The sequence below is a fragment of the Lagopus muta genome, chromosome 23 (assembly GCF_023343835.1).
Source record: "Lagopus muta isolate bLagMut1 chromosome 23, bLagMut1 primary, whole genome shotgun sequence".
NCBI lineage: Eukaryota > Metazoa > Chordata > Aves > Galliformes > Phasianidae > Lagopus > Lagopus muta.
This window is the reverse complement of record NC_064455.1, coordinates 2968467-2993402: the sequence shown is the minus strand read 5'-3', so window position 1 is coordinate 2993402 and position 24936 is coordinate 2968467. Positions and strand designations below refer to the sequence as shown.

The window sequence follows — 24936 nt, the reverse complement described above, 5'->3', positions numbered from 1 at the left end:
ATTAGTGTAATTGCAGCTCCCTCTTGTGTCTAAATGAGCTGTTCCACCATAAATTTAGTTTATAGCAGTGTGTTTGTTCCAACTGCAATACAACATAGCGTAGATTAATTCGCTCCAGTTTTTACATTCCAGCATCACTGAAGGAATTACTTATGTAAAATAATGTGCCCAAGAATATTGCAAGGCAATAGCTAAAGAGGAAGAGAGTGCTGGTATATTACTAGAGCATAAGAGTGAGGGGGGAGCTCATGTTTTGTGGTTTCTAACACCACATTGGAGTCAGGGGGTTTTCTTCCTGGCTTTTGGATGACAGGTTTACCTCTGGTTTCTTACATGTTCTTGGAAAAGGAAAGTTTTTCTTGATTAAACGGCTTTACAGAGCAAGAAAACAATCTCAGATGGGAGGTCTGGGGATCCAGTGGTAGTTACTGTGATGAAGAGCTTCAAACAGTGACTGTTTCATGAAATGTTGTTCAGACAAGCAGGCAACACGGGAAGATCTCCTGTTATTCTCTGGGATGATTCTTCAAACACATGAATTCGGTTTCCAGATCTGCCATTTGGTCCTCTGCTTTCCCATAACCTAAAACTGGGTAATAATGTCTCCATCTGGATGAGTTTTAGGCCTCCCTTTACCTGGGTTTGTTAATGGTTGGATCTGCCTGAGGCTGCTAAGGCTGTGGCTTGGGAACACAGGAACATGCATCACAACCTCTCTCTCTTTTTTTTTCCTTAACACAGGTTGGTTGGCTGCCCATATTCTGATGTGAACCTCAACAAAGAAAACGTGTTACAGGACCGCCTAGGTGGGGAGAGGCCTTCCCCCAGCAGCAGCCTGCAGAAAGCCAAGAGGCTGGAGACCCCAGCCCAAGTTCTGCTCAGAGCAGCAGAGTCTTCTCAGGAGGAGTCTCCACAATTCAGGTGAGCTGAGCCCATTTCGTGGACACACACTGCAGAGCAATGCCATTTTACAAGGCTGAAAAACACAGGAATTGGCAGAGAATCAGTCGTGCATTCAGTTCATCTTTCTGTAATATTGGCCCATGCTCCAGACACTCTTAACACAGAGCAGTGTGCTTTTATACCCTCATGTGCCTTAATAGGTTTTTTTGATTCCTTAATCCTGCTGCTCTGGTCACGTTCCAACAAAGGAAATTGCATTCTGTCTCCATAATCTTTTTTTTTTCTTGCTGTTTCAATTTAAAATATATTCTTTTCCTTCATTTCCTGTCCTAAAACTGTCAGGCAAGATTATTTTGCACTATTAAATCCTAACTGCAATCCACCTCAGCGCCGGTCATGTTACAGTGGTAGGTGTAATGACTCCATATGTATCACTTGGCCAATAAATTGAGCCCCTTCAGGTATTTTATTTTCTTACAATAATTTTGGAATTGAGTATCATTGAGACGAATCATGTTTTGGCTTCTGGACTGCAGGAAGCAGTTAGTCTGTCATGGGACAAATCTGGACATAAAGGCTTTCATTATTGTCATTTCTAGGCTGTAGGAATTGAGCTTCACCAGGGCAATCTCCAGTGCTAGTTTTGGCCTTTTTTGTGTGTATTAAGGCTTGTATGCATTTTGGGGTTTCTTTGCTTTGCTTAAATTTATAACATTTTCTGTATATGTTTGGTATATTTGTTCAGACAGAAGGAACACTTCTCAGTCCCAAGGTGCACATGGCCAAATTTTGCTTCCTGTCAACCCAATGCCATGCAGAAAAGGAACCTTTTGTTACTCTTGATAGCAAAATCGATTGCATTTCAATGGCATCACTGCCATAACGTTCCCTCAAGAGTTTTCAGATTCTCCCAGAACCAATATCATTCTAAAATTGTATTACTTCTACATTCTTCTGAGCAGTTCATTTCCTGATGGTGGGAGGTTTGAATTCGTTATGCAGGTATTACAGCTTCCTGCTGTTCATCCTCCTTTGGGCGACTGTAGCAACAAACTCAGTCATGTAAGTTGTCTTCAACGTTATCCAGGGTTCATAAATCCTAAATCGGTTTCATTGGGCTTCCTGTAGCTGCTGGGATTGCAGCCTTTGTCCACAGGGTCTGATTTATTTCGTATCATGTCTCTCAATCTCTGCTAAAGAGTAAAAAAAGCACTCTGGGCTGCAGCAGTAAAGATGGTAGGGGAGAGGAGAGCTTTCACCACTAGGTGGTACTTGTTACTCTCATTTGCCAGTTTTGCTCTCTTCTGGGAAAAGGAAACTGAGAATGTCAGCTTAGCTCCTATCATTTGTCTGTCTCTCCAGGAAATCTGCACAAGAGAGTGAAAAGTCATGTCAAAGCAGCATTCAGAGTCCATCAGAGCAGTCTGAAAGCTGTGAAGCAAAAGACAGGGTAGAAGAGAAACCCTCTGGAAACATCAAAGCCAAACCCAAAAAGTAAATAAGATTTTTGTGATGTGTTTTTGTGGATACAAAGTTGTGTTTCTTGATGCTGCTGCGATATCTGAGATACAGGTGTTGATCAGGAGCTTAGAACAACTCAGTTTGATTGGAGATATACAGCATGGGGTTTTAGAATTACCTGTTAACCTTTCCTCACACTAATTTGGGGGCTTTCTTTCCCACAGCAAACTCCATTCTGAGTTGTAGGTATGAATTTAATATCACAGTTCTTAGTTTAGAGGAGGAGAAGCCAGGGACAAAGAAATTCTCTTGCTGATTGTAAGAGAGAGAATGTTGTGGTTCCTCAGTACCCCATTAGTCGATCTGCATGGAGGAGCAGTTGCACCAGTTTGTGTCATCATTTGAGATGCTTTGTGATTGATGTTTCAGGCTTGGATGCTCACATGCCTACATAAAGTTGCAGCTGGTGAAACAGGAAAACGACGGGAAAGGTTGGTTGGTTTTTACTTATTTGTGTGTGTGCAAAATACCACATGATGATCCCTATGAGGATCATTTAAAACTTTACAGGTTTTTTTTGTTCTTGATACCACAGTCAAGAGAATGCATGCTTGGAGATGATGATGGTGGTTGTCCTTCTTCCTTTGAAATGAGGAAGAAGGGTAAAATTGCCTAGAAGTGTAAGGTTTAATACCTTGTGTTGTGTTTATTAGTTGAGAAGACAAGCTTTCACCATCTCCTGTAGCATTGCTTGTTCTCCTGAAGTGGCAGTGGGAGGCTGTTACCCATTCCACGACCATTCTGCAGACACAACCCAAACCTATCAGGTGGTTGCTGAGTTCCATCAACTTCTTTCTGCAGGTATCCAGAAGAACAGTTAGAATCATTTGGGGTGACTTTTGGAAGGTTCTCTTCAGGATGAAAAAGAAAATAAAAATTCAGATGGAAAAATAATGTCTTTTTATTCTGGTACTTGACAGGTTAAGTTTGAAGAGAAGCTTTCTGATATCACTTTAGCAAACCATATGCTTAACTTTCAGATTTACTATAAAAAGCCATTTCAGAGAACCAAGCTGACCAGGCTTTTAGGAGGATTTAACATGGTAATAGACTCCAATCAAAAATAGCTAAGCAGGCACAAACTGGGACAGGTGCCTGGCTTTATTTTAATACATTTTCACCTAGTGCTGACTTCTGCAGTTGGAGGAGTCTGCCAGCTCTGAGCTGCAGTTGCAGTTGGCAGGGAAAGCTGTCTGCTTTCCTGTCGCATTCACCTTAAGCAGAGTGATGGAAATCAGTGGAGAGGAATTCTGCAGTAATCCACTGACCTGTAATTTCGTGATTGCACACAGCTTCCATCCCATTTGAAGAGCAGTTCTTGCTTAGGCTTTATTTGTGGGTTTTTAACCCCTCTCTCTGGTCTCATTATTAGCGATAGAGACCCATGTTTGATGGCATCCTACATTGCTTAGGGAGGTGAAGATGAAGGTAACATGACACAGCAGGAGACAGAAGAGTAACAACTGTGCCAGGCCAGCCTCTGCCTCTAATGTGACCAAGCATAATGCTGGTTGTGAACCAGAGAAGTGTGTTCCGTGTTATTTCCATCCTCTGCTTCACTTCCTGTTGTATAACTGGGCAAATCCCTGTAGGACCATGACTCTGCACTACTCAAATGATCTCATCAGGGAGGGGTGATTCTTCTCTCTCTCTTTTTTTTTCCCCCTCTTTGATTTCCAAAGCTTCCATCACCGGATGCACAAGGGAACTGATGTCTGGAGGTAACATGCAGCACTCCTGGCCTGGGAGTCTCCTGGGGAGGCAGTGAGCCCAGGCCATCAGCTGCACACATCTCACTCCTCACAGGCTGCCAGCAGCTGGGCCAGTGCCATTCGTTTCCAGCCGAAGATGCTGTTACCAGAACTCCTCCACCTTGTCAATAAAACGCTGCAAGCATCTTCTGTGTTAGCAGCCTGACATCATTTTCCTGGGAAGAAGCTAACGATATTATATCCAGCCTGGCAGTCTTATCTTTTTTTTGTTGTTTGTTTGTTTCTCAGGAGGGTGGGGGAGCATGCCCTGAGAACACACTGTGCCTTGCAGTAGCAGTGCCTGGCTGTCTGTGTGCCCTGCCTTGCTTTTCCCTCCAAACTCTGACCTTTCCTTCTTCTCCATAATTGCTCCTTCTTGAAAGCTTGCTCTGACTTGTCTCGTTTTCTTTACAGACCTCGATTTCAACCTCCAGCAGGCCCTCCACCAGTCCATCTTCATGCCTGCCCTGGACTCTAACCCCAGCCACCGCCTCCATCTCTGCTGGGAGCAGCACTGCAGGCTCTTGCCGGAGGTCTCGGGCCTCACAGCCAAACATGTGTCCAAGTGGACTGTGGAAGAGGTGAGTTTCCTGCTTCCTCTCTGCTCCTGGGGGGGTCCCAGGGCCCCCCTTTCCTGCAGTGCTAATTGGAAAACACCTTTTTTTCCTCCCAGGTAATGCTTTTTTGTTTGCTTTGCATATGCCATAGCTGACTCAGCTCAAAGTTATACCCAAGTCCCTTTATGAAGGAAGGGAAAGGAGCTCTGTTAACCCTTTGATATCCATGCCTTACTTCTGTGAATGCAGTTCTCTTTGTTTATTTTCCCCTTTATCTTTCAGTCCTCAGCCCCCGAAGCACCATTCTTACATCAGACTTTGTTTCTCTCTGATCCTCCCTCCCCTTTTCCTGTGACTTTGCTGCTGATTCACTTTTATATGGCAGATAATCCCAAACTGCACTGTGCATGCCTGCTCCTCCCGCATCTCCCTGCCTGTTTCCCTGGAACAAACTGCCCACAGCATGACCTGATTTCTGGCAGAGGCAGCTGTGTGGTTGGGGATGTCTGCAGTCCCAGCTCTCGAGATGTCTCCTGTAATTAGGTGGCATGTGAAAAAGCTGCTGTCTTTTGTGTGCTGAGTAGTTGTGTTTTTTTTTAAACTCGGTGCCTTGGGCGTAAATAATATTTGCATCTCCACTTGGGAAGTGATGACAATTTGGATCCTGGCACTTCATCACAGGCCATTTAATTCAAGAGAAGTGTGCTGTAATGTTGTGCTGACACGATAGGAGATAATCTGCAAAGCAGGAGAAAGGTGCTGTTCTTCATGATGCATAGAGGATCTTCAGAGACATTCAGAAAGTGCATCTTCCCTGAGTGCCTCTTTGTCAGAGAAGCCAGTCCTGACTTTGCTCTTCATGCTGGACCACTTGGAATGTGGTGGGACTGATCACAGGGACAGGAACCACAGCAAAAGGGAAGGGGATAGAATAATTAGTAGGGCTGTTTTTAAAAATGGTCCTTGTAATATTCCTTTCTTCCCTTCGTGTTTTAATGAAAATGAGCTTAAATTAAATTGCTTAGCAAGGAGAAAAAAAAAAATCTGAGAGATTTTCTATTTGTATCCTTCTTTAGAAAAAGCTCCCATTGTTGTGTTGGCTTTTTTTTCTCCAAAAGGTCTTTTAATAAATCAATAAAGACAGAGCAGCAAATCCTCTGGCATGAAAACAATCAGAATCTCTTTCTTTTGGACAAAACATGGAGGTTGGTTCGTGGAGGAACAGAGTCAGGATACAAGCCAATAAAATTTGTCCTTTACAGTTGACCTTTAAAGCAACTGCTGGGTAAATTTAGCTGGGATATTAGTTTGATAACAGATTAATATAAGTAGCAAGCACACTGCACTCTGGATGTGGTGATTCAAAACCCAGAATACTGCCTGAAACAAGTGATGCCAGTGGGATTGTGAATGGAGTGTTAAAAGATCAGCTGCAGCACCACAGTGGACTGGCTGAAGTCATGATGGATTCTGCCCTGCGTTTCAGTAAAGTGGATTGGTTTCAGCAAATGGTGCTCTTCATAGGTTCCCACAGGAATCAGTTTGGCTTCTGTCTGAGCACTCAGAGGATCACTTTGTGCAGGGCAGTGTAGCCACAAGCTCTGGAAGATGAATACAGTAGGACTTGCTGTGTTCTAGTGAGTCCAAAGTAGATCAGATCTGTCGGTATCTGGGCTCCTAACATCTTCCTACAGGGCAAACATTTGCCTGTGGTTTGTACTTTGAACTCTGTTGCACAAAGGAGCCCATTCTGTTGATATGAAACAAGAGCAATGGGAGTGTTGTACTCTCCTTCAGTTTCAGACTGAATAACTGCTTTTATAGAACCCGCATTAAGGAAAAAGTCTTGCTTTAATTCTTTGTTGGGTTGGGAGCAGCTTAAGGGTGAAAGCAGCCGCAATATTTGGAGGCCCTCAAGCTAAGAAACTCTTGGTAACACTGAGCAGCCAACAGGAGTAGTTACTGTCATGCAGCTTTGTTAGTTATTGAAAGCTTCCTGTCTTTTTTCAGAGCACAGCAAGTGAAGCATCTTGGAAGAACTTTAATATGTGCCAGAGCTGAATGTTGATTAGCTAATCCTGAGTCAGAGGGTGTTACTTTGTGCTTGTGCTAATGGCTTGTGGGTTACTGCCTAGCATCAGGGCTGCTATAGCTTGATACCAAATGGGTGCTGGTGTGACTGCCTTCCAGCTTTTCCAGAAGGATGCCCCAATACTGTGCCAATGTCAATATATCTCATGAATCTAGGATTATCCTAGCACCTCTTTTGCATGGAGCTGTTAAAGGTGCTCTCAGAATTACACAGAGCAGTTTCTCTTCCCTCAACTGATGTGCAGTAAGGCACTGCCAGCAGAGGCATTTGTGAGATTATCAGTGGAGACTTTTACTAGCAGAAACAAAAGGAAACTGTTGACCTCCTGGAAGGAAAGGCCCTGATCTGCCCCATCTCCCACCCTCCCCATATCTCACCTTTCCCTGGGGGAAGTGCTTCCCTGCCATCAGTGTTAAGCTGCTTAAAGGTCCAGACATGTTTGTTCCAACTCATGCTTGTCCTCACGCTGCTTCGTTTTGGTTCACACCCTGGGATCCATCTCTCCTGCATGCCTGTCTAGCATCCTCCTCCTTCTTTTGTTATCAGTTTCTGGCAAGCCCCAGGACTCTGTTTGTTTAAAAGACCATTGCTGTGGAGCAGGGTGCTGGCTGTGTACGCACAGGTGACTTCAAGGGCAGATCAAAGGCAGCATCCATGACAGTGGCCAGGAGCAGATGTCCAAGGAAGGAGAGAAGAGCAAGGCAAGCTCAGAGCTTTCCCTTGAGACCTCTGCCAGCCTGTGAGTGCCACAGGCCCTGAGGGACATTCACTGCCTTGCTGCCACTTATCGTTCTGGAAGATAGCAGCCCTGCAGAAGTATTTCAATTGTTTGTTTTTTTTATTATAAGGAGATACAGGGAAAGTGTTATTTTGTTATTTGTTTACAGTAGGAGAATGCACTTCTGCTTTGGAGTCAGTGCATGATGGAGCTGTGGATTTTAGGGGTTCTCTTTAAGATGGAGCTTTCCCTCCTGGCACGATGTAAAGGTGAAACATGAGATGAGAGAAGGGTTCTGCTCTCAGATTGTGTAACAGAAGCAACAGGAGTCAGGAGTCAGTGATGCTCACCAAAAAGCAGCTCTGCCAGGGCAGAGCACAGCTGGGGGCAAGCTGAGAGCTTGCTGCTGTGCTCAGAAGGATGCAGGTCAGCAATGGGATCAGCTGGAGACACAGTGATGTGATTTAGGGGGGAGCTTGACAATTGTGATTTAAAGGGAAGCTCATCTTTGACAGCGACCCCCCTTGCCCCCAAACTGTTTGTTTGTGTTCATGGAAGAAATGTCACATCTGTAATAACTCAAGTGAATATGCTTCATGAAACAGAGCTGTTCCTGCAAGGGAGCATCCAATTAGCATGAAACGTTTGATCTGATTATGCCTCAATATACAAATCTTCTGTGAACCAGTGAAGCTGCAGATGGAGAAGACAATATGTATTAAGTCATCCTCCACTGCATTCGGGATTGCTGCTTGCACTATGTAGTGTTATATAATATAATCCAAGGCTTGCTTGCATGTCTCAGAGGAGATTATTCCAAATGTAACAGATTTCCTGCTTAGAAAGGTTTTCCCTAATATGAAATGTAAAATTAACTCCTTTGATCGTGTTGGTTCTGTGGATCCTCTGCATCCACCATGCATTAAATAAAACCACAACTTCTTTCACTCCTTGCTTTTCTGCCTTCCGTGTGTTAATAAACCAGGAGTGCTCATTTGGTTGATTTATATCATCTCTGAAAAGGATGTCACGATGGGAAATCATCTAAATCCTTCTTTTTAGTTTTATTTTCTGACAAAACTGCAGAGGAAGGAAACTTGTGGAGGGATTTAAAATAATATATGGCTGTATGCAGTTTTTAATGAGTGATGGTTTTAAGCAGTGGAGAAACTGAACTCTTAGAGAAGTGGTCAAATAGCAATATGGAAAGTACTATTTGTGACCAGAATAAGCTTTACAGGCACGTTGTACCAACACCCCATTGTTATTTCTTGTATATAACCTTCATTTACAGGAGAGTTATGAGTATTAAAGTTATCAAAATTCTTGCATACAGAAATAAGATGCTTGGTACTTGATCATCATTCTAATCATCCTTGTTTTTCTTTGTACATCTGATTGCAGGTGGTAAACTTTATCCAGCGTTTACCTGGTTGCAAAGAACAAGCAGCTGTGTTCAGGGAAGAGGTAAGTCACATCTGCCCCAATCCTGTGCTGTGAGCTGGCTGGTTTTGTACCCTGCTGCTCTGCAGTTGCAGTGCTGGCTGCACAGACATGCTCAGCCCTGTCATTAGCCTGTAGCATTTAGGAGACAGCTTCAGCACTGAGCTGAATCCCAGTGTGGTTAATTGCATTCTGCTGCTTTAAATTTCCCCTCCCGTTCCGATCACTAAGCTTATGCTTAACATCCTGTCTTGGACTATTGTCTGGTGCTTTTGGCATCACTATAAAGATGTCCTGTTGGAATGGCGCAGCACAGATCTCATCTGCTCCCTCTAACAAGAACATATGCCTGCTTCTCTTGGGCAGGCTGGCAGTCAGAGGGCTTCTCAGGAATCCCTGGCTTCTCCTGTGGACCACAGTGGGAGCAGGAGGGGCACCTAGCCTTGAACAAGCAATTGCTGGGGAGTCAGAGCGTCTCCTGCCTGCAGCACATCCTGTCACTGCCCTGTGCTGGGCTCTGTTCCCTGTCTATGGTGCATTCCCCATGGCTTCTCAGAAATCCCAGCAGTGCAGGATGTGGCTGCCCCGTTCCTTTTCACTGATCCTATGACGCTTTGGCTTCCAGTTCTGTTGCAGGGATGGTTTGGAGGTTCTCTGTAAGCCTGTGATTAATTTGCACAGACGTGCCTCCCCTTCTGCTGCTCTGATTGTAAGAGCTTGAGGGAAGGAACTGGACCTTCCCTGCATTCTGCAGGGCACTTAGTGCAGCCTGTGTGCTGAGGAGAAGCACTGCTCAGTGGAGTGGCTGCAAAGGACAGGTTTGTAATAGATGACTGCTCCCCGGAGCTGGCTTTCTTTCAGGATGAATCAGGCTGGAGTGCATTTTATGGGATTTACGTCCCTGTATTTTGTTTTCCCTTATTTTAAAACATACACACAAAATAAAAAGCAAAATAAATTGATGTTTGTTCACAGTGTAGCAATGTAGTGGAATACCACTTAATTGAATACAGTGGGAATGATGACATTTCTCCCAGTAAAGCAGTCCTTCAGCATAGCTGGGTGTAAAAGATACTTCCTAATTTCTAGCAAAGATGAGTTCAGAGGTGAGGGCTTGGTGAGGTGTAAGTCTACTATGGATCCAACCATTTACCATTTGTTTTGTTTCTTCTAGTAATAATTGAAATGGATCCTGAACACGGTGGCTGTTTTCTAGTTCAGAGAGCAGCACAGCCATGTTCTATTTTAATATCTCCTGCAGTCTCAAAGCGTGGTTCTCTGTGCCAAACAAGAGAGGCTTGGATTGTTTTTCAGGTTTGTGCTGGAACTAAACTGTCAGTGTAAATTTAAAACCCTTTTAGCAGTTTGGCTCTGGCCAAAATTCAGGTGTGAGCGACAGCACTGCTGGGCTTCACCAGGGTTGTCCATTACTGTAATCAGGCCTTTGAGTGCTCTTCGTTCAGGAGAAATAAATCCCTTGCAGACTCCTGTTGGCAGGAGGGAGGAGGATGAGTTCCTGCTTACGTTACAAATGAAGAGAACAAATTGTGCACAGAATTTGAAAAACCATCCAAATAAGATGGAACAAAAACCACAGGCAGTGATATTGCACTCATTTCTAGGACCAGCTCAGGGAAGGTCTGTTTAAAACAAACATCGTTGAGGCGATGCAAGGAAAGTGAAATGTAATGATAATATTGGACTCAAAAGCACTTTAAAGCGTTAGATTGTTTTTCAGCAGTGTGCTCCAGTTTTCTCCTTCTCTTTCTTTAGTTTAAGCAGCAGTCCATTTATTTCAAGCTGTTTTTACCACAGGCCTTGCAGCAGTGGTGACTCTAGGCAGCTTACAGGTAGGATTCAGTGAAATGTGGCTGGCTGTGCTGGAAGCCTTGCTGTCATTTCCAGTGTGCAGACTGGGAAGTAAAAGAACTTTACTTGCTCAGCAGCCTCCGTAGGGTTACAGAGGGGAATTCCTGTCTCCCAGCTCTTTGCCTCATTGCTATGTTTGTCCAACATACATGTTTTTATAAAGCGTGTCCTTTTCTGCCAGTTGTTGACATTGAGAAGAATTCCAGTTAGGAAAAGTGCAGGGACAGAAGGGTTGTTGTTCTGGTTAGGCCCAGTGTCTGGCATTGTCCACTGTGCTGGTGAGCATCAAGTGAGAGGAGGAGATGCTGTCAGTCTCTGTAAATGCACTTTAATGGAATAACTTAGACATGTACTGTTTGTCTGTGTCCATTAATCTTTGGCTTCTTCTCTGCAGCATTTGGGGTTTATATTAATTATATCCGTTGTCTCTGTGGATGCTTTTGTGAACCAAAATACATTTTTAACCTCTTCTTCAAATCATTCTTTGTTACTCTCTGCTACCAAGAGCTCCACTTATTTTCACAAGCTAATACAGTTTTAGATTGCTTGCTTTGAATCTGATTGGATGTCTCCTTGCTGACGGATTAGAAGAGTATGTGTGTAAATCCAGACAGATTCCATGGCTTTATTGTGCCCTGTTTTATATAACACACCATCTCCTTTACCTTGTTCTGAACAAGCCCATTTAGTGCCATTGAGAGCTATTTCATAATAGCCTCTGCTGCTCCTTTAAGTGAGACTCTGTGGGCAGAATGCTGGTTCTGAGAGCAGCCAGATGCTCACATCTGTCCAGTTCTTCTCATCTTGCAAAGTTTCTAGCATAGCTGACCAAAGAAGCAGCAAAGCTTCACACTTCACCTTGAGCTGCTTAACAGGAGTCTGAGAAGCTGTGCAATGACATTATGTAATGAGTGTGCTAGGAAATGGTGATGTGGTGCTTCTAATTTCTGTAGATGAGTGTAATGTATTAATTCTTGGATAGCTGCCTCCTGAAGGCTTGCATTTCCTGATCTAATCTTCTGCCACACATTGGGACGAGGCTGCGGGATTTTTGACAGTTGTTGGCTTTTTAGGGTAAGTATCCTTATAGTGAATAGAAAGCCAAGTGGACGAGCCTCATCCTCATTATTTCCCAGTGAGTTTTGTCCATATTCTGACTTTCCAGGCTTCAGGGGAAGGCCTGAGACCCCTGGGAAGGGCAGCATGCTTGGGAATCGCAGGCTGGTGTGGGTGCCAAAACTAGAGGGAAGAATAAGGTTTCCATCCTCAGGGCTGTGTCTGTATTTTCATTCCTCAGTGCATTGTTTAACTGAAAACCAGGAGTAAGAATCCTGCTTATTTCTCGATTGTAATTTTGATCTTCTGTTGTGTTTTTACACCTCTAGCAGATAGATGGTGAGGCCTTCCTGCTCCTGAACCAGAATGACTTGGTTAAAATACTCAATATCAAGCTGGGTCCTGCCCTGAAGGTCTACAATGCCATTCTCATGCTCAAGTCTGCAGAAGAAGAGTGAGAAGAGCCCTTCCCTCGAGCCCAGGAGGAACTGACAGGGAGCAGATCTTCACTGAGAGCATTACAGCGTGCCCATGAGGCAGGCTGCGACTCAGATATATTTTAAGTAGAACTTATTAAAAAATATTTTTAGGACATAAAAATCCTGCCACAATCTGGAATATGGGGCAGCTTCACTTCCAAGAAGAGGTTATTATATTTTGTAATTGAATTTGGTTTTGATATATCAATCTCTTTTTGAGATCTAGAAGAAACCTCCGGTTATAAGGGGAATCCAGGGTAACAGTGGTGGAGCTGCAATGGCAAGAGGACAGATATGAATACAGAGTCTGCTGTGTCCCATGAGAGTGCCTGACAGAGACTGAGTTATTACCAGCATGTTTAACAGATGTATGTATGAAAGCTCGGAAGAGGAGACAGTAAGAAAATGGGTGAGCTTCAGAGCAGCTCATCTGTATCCTTCAGTGCTGTGATTCGGGAGCTGACCTTCCCACGTTGATTTTGAAGTTCCAGTTTCTCGTGCTGATACTGGTTGTTCTGAACCCCTTGTTGGCTCCTGGGCTGCTTCCACCACAAGTACACCATGGGCAAAGAGTCTTCCATCAGTGGTGGCTCTGATAACAAGCAAACCGTTGTCATTTGTGCTATCAGGCAGTTGGAGGAAGGCCCTGTTTGGATAGATTTTGGGTAGGCAAAGATCTCTCCTGCAGTTATCTCCCACAGGACACAAATATTCTATCTGTATTTCTCCCATCAGTGCTTTTGGGCAACTGCTGTCTGGACTGTGATCATCTTATGGCAAAATAACGCAGTCAGCAGCACCTGGTGGTGGGATGAGTTTGTCCAAGCTGCCTTCACAGCTAACCAAATGCTAGGAATGGGAGCTGAAAACCCCACAGTGGACAGCGTATGCATACAGGTGCACACAGAGTTCCTAGAAACAATTTCCTTTCATTTTCAGGCCTATTCAAAACCTGTGAACACTTCAGTGCTTCAGCATATTCAGCCTCCAGGTGGACATTGATCCTCAGCATCTCTGGCAGTGAGATGGGAAGAGCAACAAGGGCAGGTTTGCCTGGAGGGGGATCAGTCTGAACAGCCAGCAAAGCAGGCTGAGAACTGCTTCTCAAAAGAGATTTGCTGGTCTGTGTCAGGGAGAAAGCAAAGCTTGTGGCTCTGTTCCTGCTTGTGCAGGTGGCAACCTGTGCTTACGTGGCAGAGGGGTGTGCTGGTATTTTTGCTGTGCTGGAATTCTGAGTGTGCTTCTATGAACATGCAGCAGTCCCTGATCTCTCCATGTCCTTCCCAGCTCCTGAGAAGGTCCTCGTAACATTCTTAAGGTAGTAAGTTCCTTAAAACCTGTAAATAGAGCAGAATCCACACTGCTGAATGCATTTGGATTAGTCGCATTTAGAGCAATTCATCTCCATACCTTCTGTTTTCGTATAAAACATTAAGGATTTTTAGCTTTCCACTGCAAAGACACAGGAGTGCTGGGGTATTCAGTAGCTGAAACATTCAGTATCAGCCATGCAACTGCAGGGAGCCTTATATTTTAATGCAGCGACAGGGATGAGATGACATCAATTGATTTAAATGAATTTATGGTGCAGTGTTCAGCAGAGTCCCATTCCTTTGTCCCACTCCGTGCATCCCAGATCTCTGTGAAGCCTTGAGTGTCAAATCCTGGGCTCTGACACAGCTCACCTTCCAGAGCTGTTTTGTGACAGCTGGAGCAGAGGATTGTTAGCTGGCCTGTTCTGTTCCTGGCTAAATAACCTCAGCCCTTCTGTGCTCTGCTTTCTTCTTCTGGAGCAGCCAGCCAGCTGGAATGTGTGCAGTTCTACCTTGTTCTTGTTTGCAGTCAGCACGTCCTGCTGAATCTTCTGTTTCGCCTCCTTCCTTTGGGAAACTGCACTGAGGGACAGCAGATTGCTTCCAGCAATAAAACTAAATGTAATATTATTTCATCTCCTTTACTATATATAGACAGAGGATGAAGAGAATTGGTGAAGCAAGCAGTGAGATTCTAGTCACTGAAATTACTCAAACAGAAGAGAGATCTGAAATCCTAGAGGCTTCCAAGCCAGCTGGATCAAGGATGAAAATGTGTACTTGGAGTTTGTTCAGTGACAGCAGTAGTAGTGCTCTGAAGGAGGAAACCTTTTAGGGATAGAAGAAGGAGGAATGTGTGCTTCTTGGGGCTTTTTTTTTGTAATCCAGTAATTGTCTTTGCAGAGCAAGCAAGAATGTGCACTCATCTATTGCTGGGTCTCTTTCTAAATATAGCTGGATTCTCATAAAATCAGACAACTTCACAGTACTGCAGCGACAAAAAGATTTCCAGTACCTTCATCGGCACACAGAAGATTCCCTAATTCTTACAAGACTAAGAAAAACCAAAACAAGTCCTCTTTGAGCCCCAGCTTTGCTCCTTGCCTTAGGAACTCAGTGACTGCTGTTGGCATCTCGCTTGCATCAGGGAGCTCTGCTTTCATGTGCAGCCCAGCAGCTTGGTTCTGTAGCCAGGCTCTGCCTTTTCTCAGCCCTGATCACGCTCTGTGCCTAAGCAAGGGGTCTGCAGATGCCTTTGATTGCATAATGCCTTGTTGTCTAATTTGAAACATGCACTTTGAAGCAGCAAGCCAAAAATTGTAGCTCTGTGTCGCACGAAGCTGAAACTGGTTAACACCAACCTGGTTGAGGAGGCTCTCAGCCTGCAAAGCACAAGCCTGCTGCTGTCCCAGCTGAACCCAGCAGTCACTTGGAAGTGCATTAAAGCCACCCAGGGCTGTGACAGCTTCCCAAGGCCCAGCAGTGCAATCGAGAGCTCTGCTGTCTCAGTGGAAACAGATCTTATTTTCTGAGTGTGTTTCGGAGATCCACGATGGCCAAACGGTTCTCCTTTTTTCTGCTGTTAACTGCGCTGTTAAAATCTTTTCTTGTGATCCCCCATGTAATCAGGAGGAGCAGATTTCAGCTCTGGGTAACGCATTAAAGTTGGACAGAAATGCTCAGCTCTGCTCATCACAGAGTTCTCCGACCAAAGGAAAGATTCTCAACCCAGGGGAGAAGCGAGTTCAGCTGTGGAAGATTTCCTGCCTGCTACTTTCATGCCTTGTGTGGGGATTTATGCCACAGAAAGCTTTAGAGTTTCTGACATTCTCTCCGTCATGTGCTAAGAGCTTATTTTTGAGATTCCTATTACTTGAACTGGAAATGTGCACAGGGAAGGGGGCGCACACCCGTCGTCTCCATTCAGCCTCAGAAATGTTTGCCTGCATTAAAGCAAACAAATACTTGAGCTTTCCGCCACTAGCTGTGATGCTGCACTCCACCACTGCTTTCTCCTGGAAATGAGAATAAAATTAATATAAGTTCAGACCTGGCTTGTTCTTCCTGAGCTCTGGGCTGGGTTCTGCTCCTGCCCCTTCTCCTCCTCCTCCCAAAATGCAGAGGTTTCCATCTCTCATCTCTTTAACAGGCAGAGCAAAGCGCTGTGTCTGTGCTCTCCTTGATTTGCACGCAGCCTTGGCCAGCATCACAGCTGAGGCTGTGCCTAATCCCCAAATTCCTTCCTGTCCTGTGCTGACAATATTTTAATCCCTCACGGTTTTCTGTTGCAAACCATCCCAGGACTCTGCTATCCTAAAGCTGCTCCCAACCCCGACTGCTTAACTAAAATTAGCAAGTTGTTATCAGTATGAATCAATGTTAAACCTTTGGGGGCTTTTTGCCTCTTCCACCTTCCTGCTGTCCTATATCCTCGGTGGTTAACTTGCCCGCTTGTTGGTGTCTGCTTTAATTGCAATTAGCTGACTAATTGCAAATTGCTGTGCTGTTGGCTGGTTTCCTGCCCCCCAGATCAGGTGGTGGAAGCCTTCACCCTGATGGTCAGACAGCTTTGTGCAGAGCAGCCCTGACGCAGTGATGGTTCCTGGTGCCCCACTGAACCAACAGCAGAAGGAGCTGAGGATACGGACCCACAGCGCTGCAGCCTGAGATTAGCAGACCTTTCCAAACTAAAAATATTGGAGAGCTGGCATCCAGCCATAATTTCTAAACTATCCTTCATCAGGGTAAACATTTGCTCTCACTGGTTTTCCTTTCCAAGTTTTCTTCTTCTTTTTTTTTTGCTTCTATTTAAACCCAGCTTGTTTGCTTTTGTTACCGTGTTCCCAGTCTGCTTAGCTTGGATGTTTGTTGTGTGCTCAGTAACGCTGAGTTTTGCTTCTCCAAACTCTGTTAGTCACCCTTGGGTTCTGCTGGAATGCGTGCTTGTCTGTCTCATTGCTTTTGATACCTGAATTCCTCCATGGAAGCTGAAGGGTTGTGTTTTTTTTAACCAAGATTTTGATGGGGAAGTCTTAACAGAGCAATGTGCATTAACCACCCCCATGGCTGATCACGTTTGCAGGTTGTTCTGCTCGGTCGGACGTGGACTTTTTTGTTCTCGTTGGGCAGCCAAACCTGTTTGTTCTCTGGATGCTGGAGTTGTCCTGCAGGCAGCCCCTGCCCTCGTGGGATCTGAGCATCCATGGGAAGGTTTCGAGGTGTCTCCTGGCTGTAAATTGAAGACAGCTGCCCTGAAAAGGGATGTGCTGCCCTTCTCTCATCAGCGCCATGCAGCCCTTTGAGCCCAGCACCCCTCCTAGCTGCCCTGTGCCCTGCAGCTGTGACTGAGTGCATTTCCACACTGTCTGCATATGCTGGTGGGCAGCTCAGCCTGCCTCTGCCCTCCTGGCACAGCCCTGCCCCGGGAGGAGCTCTGTGATGCCCAGCTCTGCAGCAAGGTAAGTCCTGGAACCTTCACTTGTCGTTTCTCTGCTGGAAGTGCACTGTTTTCCCATAGGGGAAGGTGTGACCTGCAGTCTGCGCTGTCGGTGAGTTGTTGGGAGTTTCCCTTTGAGCCGCTCCTTCCTTGTTATGCCGGTGTTAACATTTGCAAAGGAGCAAACGTGGCTGATGTGCGTTGAGCCAGCAGTGGGGAAAAGGAGCATCCCACTGACCTGAGCTCTGCACAGCACAGTTCCTGCACGCTGTGTGTGAGTCCTGCTCCTCTGCCTCCCTTACAGGGTTTGTGCTCTGAGCAGGCGTCCTGACTGATGCAGTGTGCAGCCTTTGCAATGCCATGTTGGCTCCCTCCCATGTAGGTGGCTTTAACCTCTTGTGCAGCAGGTGCCAGGGCTGTTTGCTCCAAATTGAGCCATAAGCATCAGTGCCACTGGGCTGGGTTCTGCTGCTGTTCATGGTGGGATGAGGCAAAGCAGGGCAGCAGCGGATCAGTGGTGTAAGGTGTGAGTGATGTGAGCTGCTCATTTCTGGCATTGATTGCATTGAATAGACTCTAACTCGTGTTGGAGTTGCCTGTACTGCTTATTTGAGAGCACCAGCTCTTCCCACTCATGCCCGTAGAGCTGGGTGGATTCAGCCCCTCAACCCAAAGCAGCTCTCTGCTCTGCATTCCTGCACTCCTTCCTCATTTGGCCACTGGTCCTTCCCCGCATGTTTGCTGACTCTGTTGTTTATTGGCTTTGCACGTCACTTCCCCTAATATTTTTTCACATCCTTGCTGCCATGCGCATCGTTAGCTTACTAATTTCCCCCCAGTTCTTTCTTCTCTGCACATAGTCGACCCTCCAGACACTGCTCATGTAAGCAAGATATTTTTTCCTGTTTGGAGATGCACACGTTTGCTGCTGGAGCATTTCCAACCATTGGACATTATGCTGAGGACTTCTGCACAGAGGGTTTCAATGCACCACCAGGAGCTCCCCGTCCCCTGCAGATCTGAGCAGCTCCTGTTCAGGCTGTGTGTCTCCAAACCCAATTTCATGCCACTGCTGGGCTCAGACTGATGTTTTTTGGTGCTGTGCCCTTTTGCAGCATCACTGATTACAGAGGTTACCCCATGTGCAAAGTGCCAGCTGTTCCTGCAGCCCCGAGCAGCGTTTCCACCTCTCCATGGGCACACAGGGATGAGCTCTGCCTTGTGTTATCTCTGACAGGAGCACAGGAAGCTGTGCTGTGTCTCTGTGTTACCAAGCAGGACCACACAACTATTCAATGAGTCTCCCTGGATGGTTTTCACACTGCCTCAAACTCCTCTCTCTTAGGGGTGGGATTGAAAAAGACCAGAGGAGAGGCTCTGATGTAAACCCCCTCTTCGAGGCACATCTCTGCTCACATCTCTGCTGCTGCCCGCTGGCTGGGGAGGGCCTTGCTCTCTGTTTTCAATGCAGAATGCCCCAAGCATCTTCATTTAAGAGGCAGCACAAAATTAGAAGCTTCTTTTTGTTTTGTTTTGGTTTTTTTCCTTTCTCCCTCCATGAAACAGATTTATTTTTCCTTTGGCTCGCACTGTGCACCACGTGCAGAAAGAATGCACCTAATGAGAGGCTGGAGCTCAGCAGCAGAGGAGGGGATCTTGGGGGGAACCAGAGGTTCCTGTCTCCCCTTGCACTGGAGGGGCAGCTCTGCTCCTGTTTGGAGCAACAGACTGCAGCCTCAGGTGATGATGGGTGCCAATGGGTGCCCAAGGATGTGGCACTCAACTCCTTTATATAACATGGCCATTGTTGGAGCTTTCTGCACCATTCTTGGGGCTCCACGGTGATCTGGGTGATGGGAAAAGGGCTGATGACGCCTTCAGTTACAGAGCACGTTGGCTTTGGGTCAGAGTTCTGTTCTATGCTGTCAGTTTTAGTGCGAGACGTGTTTTATATCCAGGCAGTTCCTCTTATAGAATGTGCATGAGGACTTTATGTAAGCAGGGCAGGGAGCAAGCTCTGTGTTTTAATCTTGCACAATTATCTCCACGCCAGAGCAGCCCAAGCTTTCCTCTTGCCCTGAAGCCAGTGCTTGTTCACATCTAGTTACAGTCAGTGACACAAAGCACCCGGAGTGATGCGCCCAGTGTGATGCTTCTGCATCCAGAACACGTGGAAAATCTTCATGAGGTTGGAGCTTCTGGTGATGGAGCTGTTTTCTTTGAGGTGAGGGAGAAATTAGAGAGCTTTTGGTTGCACAGAAGGTGATAAAAGCAGCCCTGGTTGTATGCACAGAGTTGTAGTGGTTACCAGGAGGAGTGTAATGTACCAGTGTGCTAAAAAATCTACCAAATAAGAACTGAATCTCTGGCAGGATGGAGGCTCTCAGCGCAGCAGGAGCCACTCCTCAGCATTTTCTCTCATCCAGAGGCTGTGGTTCCCAATGCCCATGGGTGCAGCTGGAGCTGGGTGGGTGCGACCCTCACCTCCCATCAGCTCTGCATCCATGGGTGGGCCTGTGGGATCTCTGCTGAAGCAACCAGAGGAGCTGGGGGGGGGGGGGGGGGCTGTGGTGGCATCTGTAGGGCTGGCAGAATATTGGGGTGGGGGTAAATTAGCAGTGGGGGGGATGCTGGGGATGCTTGGGGTGCCTTGGGACCCAGCAGAGCTCCGCCAGGGTAGTAGCATCTGCATTCCTTTAAGCAGCCACGTCTGGTTAAGATCATCTGCTGCTTCCGCCCCAGAGAGATTTAGAATAGGATACCTCCCCTTCAAAGAGGTGGCATTGTTTAACAGTAAAATTGATGAATTGCTGGAAGGGATAAAGAAAACAAAGCCTCGTTGATCCTGTGGGGTGAGCGCTGTAGAGGCACAGAAGCGGCATCTTCACTCCTGCTGCCTCTCAGCAGCATCCTCCCAGGGCACAGCCAAATCCCTTTGGTCCATAAGGGCCCCTGCCCCATCTCATGGGGCTCCTGTCCAGTTTCAAGAGGTGGCGATAGACAACATCCCACAAAGGGCTTTGGGGGACTTAAGAGCCTGATGTTTTGAGCCTTTCTTGGGGGAGAGTGCTCTGTGGGGATGGTGAGTGCCATTCGAATGGGTGCAGGCATAGAGCTGTCTGCTGCATGGAGCACCAGGATAAGGATAAGGATAAGAGCTGTGTCCTGAGCCTGCTCCCACCAAAAGCCATTGCTTTCTGCTTCCATACCCAACCCCCACACCCAAATGGGGGCTCAGGTTCACCAGGACTCGTGGAATCACTGCTTGAGCCCTGGGCAGAATGTTAATTATTTCCATGCCTATTAGAGCTGCACGTGTAATTGCTCTGATGCCCATTAGCAAGTTTCTCTCCTGCGTGGCCCCCCCTCCCCTAATTGTAACAATTCCCCTGATTGTTATCCAGGCCCTGCTGCTCCAAGCGCTGATCCAAGTTTTCTGCTTAATGTGGTGTTGAACCTCTTTGCTCATCAGATTGTCTGCTCCTTCTGGACCACTCAGGGATGGTAGGAAACCCATTTTGCAGCAGTTCATGCCAGAAGAGCTTGCACTGCTGCCATGGAAGAAGCCCAGTCTTCTTGAGCCTATTGATTTATTTCTTCAACAGAAAATCATCCCAGACTTCATATCACTTCTGTAAGACGAACAGCTCAGAGCTGGAGATCCCTCTCGTTATTGGAGCATTTCTTCCCAGGAGTCACTGCTCTCATTGCATGGATTCCCCACCTCCCCTTTGGATCTGCATCTCTCCTCCCCATTTCTTGACTTTTTACCCTCTTTTCAGTCCCCCATCATTGCTTCCATCTTCTCATGGTTGAGATCTCCTGAATGGAGGACATGGAGAAGCATTGCTCTGGATGTGCTCCATCAGCAGGGACGATGCTGCTCTTCCTTCACTACAGCTTCCAGAGATGCTTCTACCACCCAGGTTGACTCCTTGACACCTTTCAGCTAATGATCACACTCGAGTGTGCCTGCAAATATAATCAGTGGTAAATGCACACACGTAGAATCATGCTGGGGAGGAGAAGAGGTGCTGCTCAGCAGCTCTTGCAAAGCATCGGCGTTCTTCAGACTATCAGGCCTTGGGGAATGGCAGCACATGCAATATTCAGTGGGACATGGGAATCACCACGGGCAGAACCATAAATATCTCCGGGAGAAGTCACCGATGGCGATGGCAAAGCTGAAAATGATCAGTGTGGAGAGCTGCCCCTGGGAGCTGTGGTTGGAGAGCCGTGCTTAATTCCCTCCAGCCCTCAGTTTACCATGGGGGGGAAGGGCCCCAGTGTGTGCTCACACCATGAGGGGCTCTGGGGAAGGTTCCCAAGCCCCGAAATGCTGCTGAGGGCTGAAGAGGGGATGGGGGAGCTGTGCTTGTGGCTGTGCTGCAGCAGAGCAGCCCAATGCGTGCCTAATCTCATTACAGTATTTTCCATCACACCACAACGCCGACATAATTATTACAGGATTTTCCATTAGCCAGGCCCTAACTGAAAACTTACTCAGGAGGAAACAATGTCAGGTTGCACACGTGGAAGTTGTCCCTTTTTTTTTCCAGGACCCCCCCCAAGTTTAGGCTCATTTCCAACATCCTACTCAGCTCTGTGCTGCTGCCCCTCCTCTGCTCGGCCTTCAGGTGACCACAAAACATCTCCATTCCCCAAACCAGCATCTCCAGAGGGATTGGTGATGGTGCCTCTCACTGCTGTCATCGCCTTTATGCAGGCTGTCACCATCCTGGGACTCTCGGAGCAGTGCTTTGGCTCTCGTACCTGGCTGAGCTGTGGCTGCCAGCTCTGTTCATCTGAGCTGTGTGAGGTGGCAGACAGATTGCATTACTCTCTAAGCGTGTGCAGCTCTTCCAAAATCCATCTCTCTGCTCCCTACAAGCTGGCAGTGCTGGTGTCCCACAGCAGCCCAGGGACCTCCATCAGGCGCTGCCTGTGCAGCTCCTGTGTTGCTTTTCTGGATAAAAATGGCTCAAGTTGAGGCTTGATAGGAAGGAAAAGCATTGATTGCAGCTTCTGGTTTTGTGCTTTGACTGTTGTCCCTGGTTTCATCTAGGAAATGGTGTATTGAAGGTACGTGTCTGTTGCTGATATTTCTGCTGAGGTTGCAGTACAGACTCTCATCACATCTGTGGCAGGGAAGTGCAATTAAGAGTTCTTCATTCAGCCCATAAGAATTCCATCCGTGCATTTATCAGCCAGGGCAGCTCTGTTTGAGAGTGGCATTGTGAGGATGCAGGGCTGACCAGTGAGGTGGCTCAGTGGTGAGATATCTGCGTTCTGCAGCAAGAAGGAACATCCAGAAACAGCGACAGGGAGAGGGGGAAGAGGGGTTTTGCATCCTGGGATGGGGGAGGACCCGGCCCTGCTCACAGCCCCCAGCAGAGATTCCCCCAGCAGCATGAGGCACCAAAGAAGCCTCCAGCCCTGCTCTTCCCATGTCCTGCCTCGGCTGCTCTCCCTCTGCTTGCATCATGGAAACAAATCTCTCCTCCACCCGTTCTCTGGCACAGCCCCATGCAGCCGCTCGCTGGCTCCGCTCCTCCCCTGCCCTCTTCCTTCTCTTGATGCTGCATCCCTGCAAGGAGGAGAGCAGTGATGGAGCTTCCACCTCTTCCTCCTTCCTTCCCTGTCATCCGCCAGCGAGAACCGATTAAAGCAGCCGAAGCTCAGCCCTTCCCTGCTTCCCGTTTAATTTCAGCCCCCTGGCAAGAAAGGACATGATAAAATGTGAGATTAAAATCCCTAATACCAAGGATTTGGGATTACTGAGGCTGGGCTGGATGCTTTGAGGGAGAGACGTCTCAGTTATAGGGCGGTTTCTGCTGGCTGCTCCTTCCCATGCCTCCTCTTCTTGCTCTGCTCCTGAGAGCTGTATGGTTGATGTGCCGTGGAAAGGATGGGCTCCCACATTCCTGCCCCAGAGTGCACAGGGATGAGGTTTCTGAGTTTGTAGGTAGCAGCATCAAACGATCCCTACCTCATCCCAAGAATAAATCACCCTGAAATCCCACTGCTCCATATTTGGTCCCGGAGGATTTCAGGCTCTGATGGCTGTGAAGTTGCTGCTGATTTATTAATGGCCACTTCCCACACATTAGCTCCAACAGCTCCATCCTCGTGCAGCAGCACGCCCCGCTCCCTGCCCACCATCTGCTGCCAAGGTCAGGCACAGGGAGATGCCGGAGCCCAACTGTTTCCTGGAAATAGGTTTCTAGCTTTCCATCCCCACAAGTGGCCCTTTGGAACAGCAGAAGGACATCAGGAGCTGTTCGTGTCTTTTCCATGCGCTTTTGCCCAATTCCTGCCCAACCCTGGGGCCACAAATCCCTGCCTGTGCCCTGGAATGTTGTGTAGGGACATCGGAGAGATGCTGAGATGTGGCCGATGGGTCGAGGAGGGGATAAAGGCAGGGTCAGCACTGAGACACAGCTCAGCATCCTCTGACCTCACTGCGACAACAACTGCAGAGCACAGAAGGAGGCGGCGGTGCAGCTTTGGGGTCCCCTGCAGTGCTGGGCAGCTCTCTGCATCCTCCCTGCTGTGCTGCGCCCATCCCAGCTGCCAACACACCAGAGCCGAGGCCGACCCTGCGGCGTCTGAGGGAGGAGGAGACGAATGGAAATGACAATTGTCTTCCCACAACGGCTGCGTGGAGCTGGAGCAGTTACGGCTCGTTTCTAAATGAAGCGGCAATCTCCGAATATTGCCTTTCTGTGAAATATTCCATCCCAGCTTCAGCTGAAGCACTTTGCTTCGGCTTTTATTTTCCTTACCTCGACATTAGCAAGCGCTAATGCTTGGTAATTTAGAACATAACCTAAATGCCAAACCAAAACGTCCTGATGAGTTTGCTGAGAAGTTGGGCGCTTCTCTGAAACCTCCGTCTGCCCCCATGTGCACTTTGGGATGGAGAGGGGCTGGGGATGATTTTCTCTGCGTTGTTCCCTGCTATACTGGGAGCTGTGCCCGCATCCCATGTGAGCCAGCAGCCAAAGCGATGCACAGCCCCAGCACTGGGACAGCAGGCATGTAAATGCAACCACTGTGTTCTCCCTCATAAATAATTCCAGCACAGCACCTGGCTGCGCTCTTGCAAACCTTTAGCTGCGTAAAGCTCAGCCACGCTGTGCCTGAAGTTGTTTGGGTGTTTGGGAGGAAGGAAACCATTCCCAGAGCTGTGCACGGGATGGAGAGCTGCAATGGGCAGCATTGCTTTACATGGCAGTGGAGCAGGGAGCCCATAAATCAGCACTGTGTGGTACCACTGGGGGTGAGAACACAGGGCAGCGTGGGGCAGCGTTGGCAAAACAGTGTTGTAAATCACAGGGAGTTGAGGCCTGGAGTTAAAGCTTGGGAATGTATTGAATTGGCTCTGATTGTTTTGTAAATTTGGTGGGCTTTTTTAACCTTCAAAGATATACCAATTTTCTTATATGTGAAACGATGGCATTTCCAGGGCTCAGATCTTTGGACTTTTCCAAGTTCTCGCTGAAAAATTGGAGGTAATTTGTTTTCCAGAGACACAAAGATAACGAGACTGTATTTGCAGAGCACAGGGCAGGGGTTTGTGTGCCTGTTTGCATTTGCAGCCACCAGAATGGCTGTAACCCCCATATAAATGGAGCCACCTCTGTAGCTGATGGTGCAGTTCTTATCCCCATGCACTGGGAATCCAGCACTGTGTTTGCAGGTGTGTACCACAGAATACATCTGGAAGGGCTTTGGGAAGGCTCAGGTTCCTTCCTCTGCCTTGGAATTGCTCCCAGTGCCTTCCCCAGGTCTCCCC

The 24936-nt window shown here is 47.2% G+C and overlaps 1 protein-coding gene across 2 annotated transcripts in view; it reads left to right on the top strand.

Annotated features, from left to right (window-relative positions):
* The window catches only part of LOC125703983 (lethal(3)malignant brain tumor-like protein 4), a 37243-nt gene extending 24863 nt beyond the window's left edge, over positions 1 to 12380 (top strand). For both annotated transcript variants that reach the window (XM_048969210.1, XM_048969209.1), the window contains 6 exons: positions 742 to 921; positions 2266 to 2397; positions 2794 to 2855; positions 4590 to 4756; positions 8947 to 9009; positions 12240 to 12380. In XM_048969210.1, coding sequence (XP_048825167.1) covers positions 742 to 921; positions 2266 to 2397; positions 2794 to 2855; positions 4590 to 4756; positions 8947 to 9009; positions 12240 to 12368 — 733 coding nt within the window. In that variant the 3' untranslated portion in view covers positions 12369 to 12380. The remainder of the gene's footprint in view (positions 1 to 741; positions 922 to 2265; positions 2398 to 2793; positions 2856 to 4589; positions 4757 to 8946; positions 9010 to 12239) is intronic.
* Positions 12381 to 24936: the final 12556 nt, after the last annotated feature.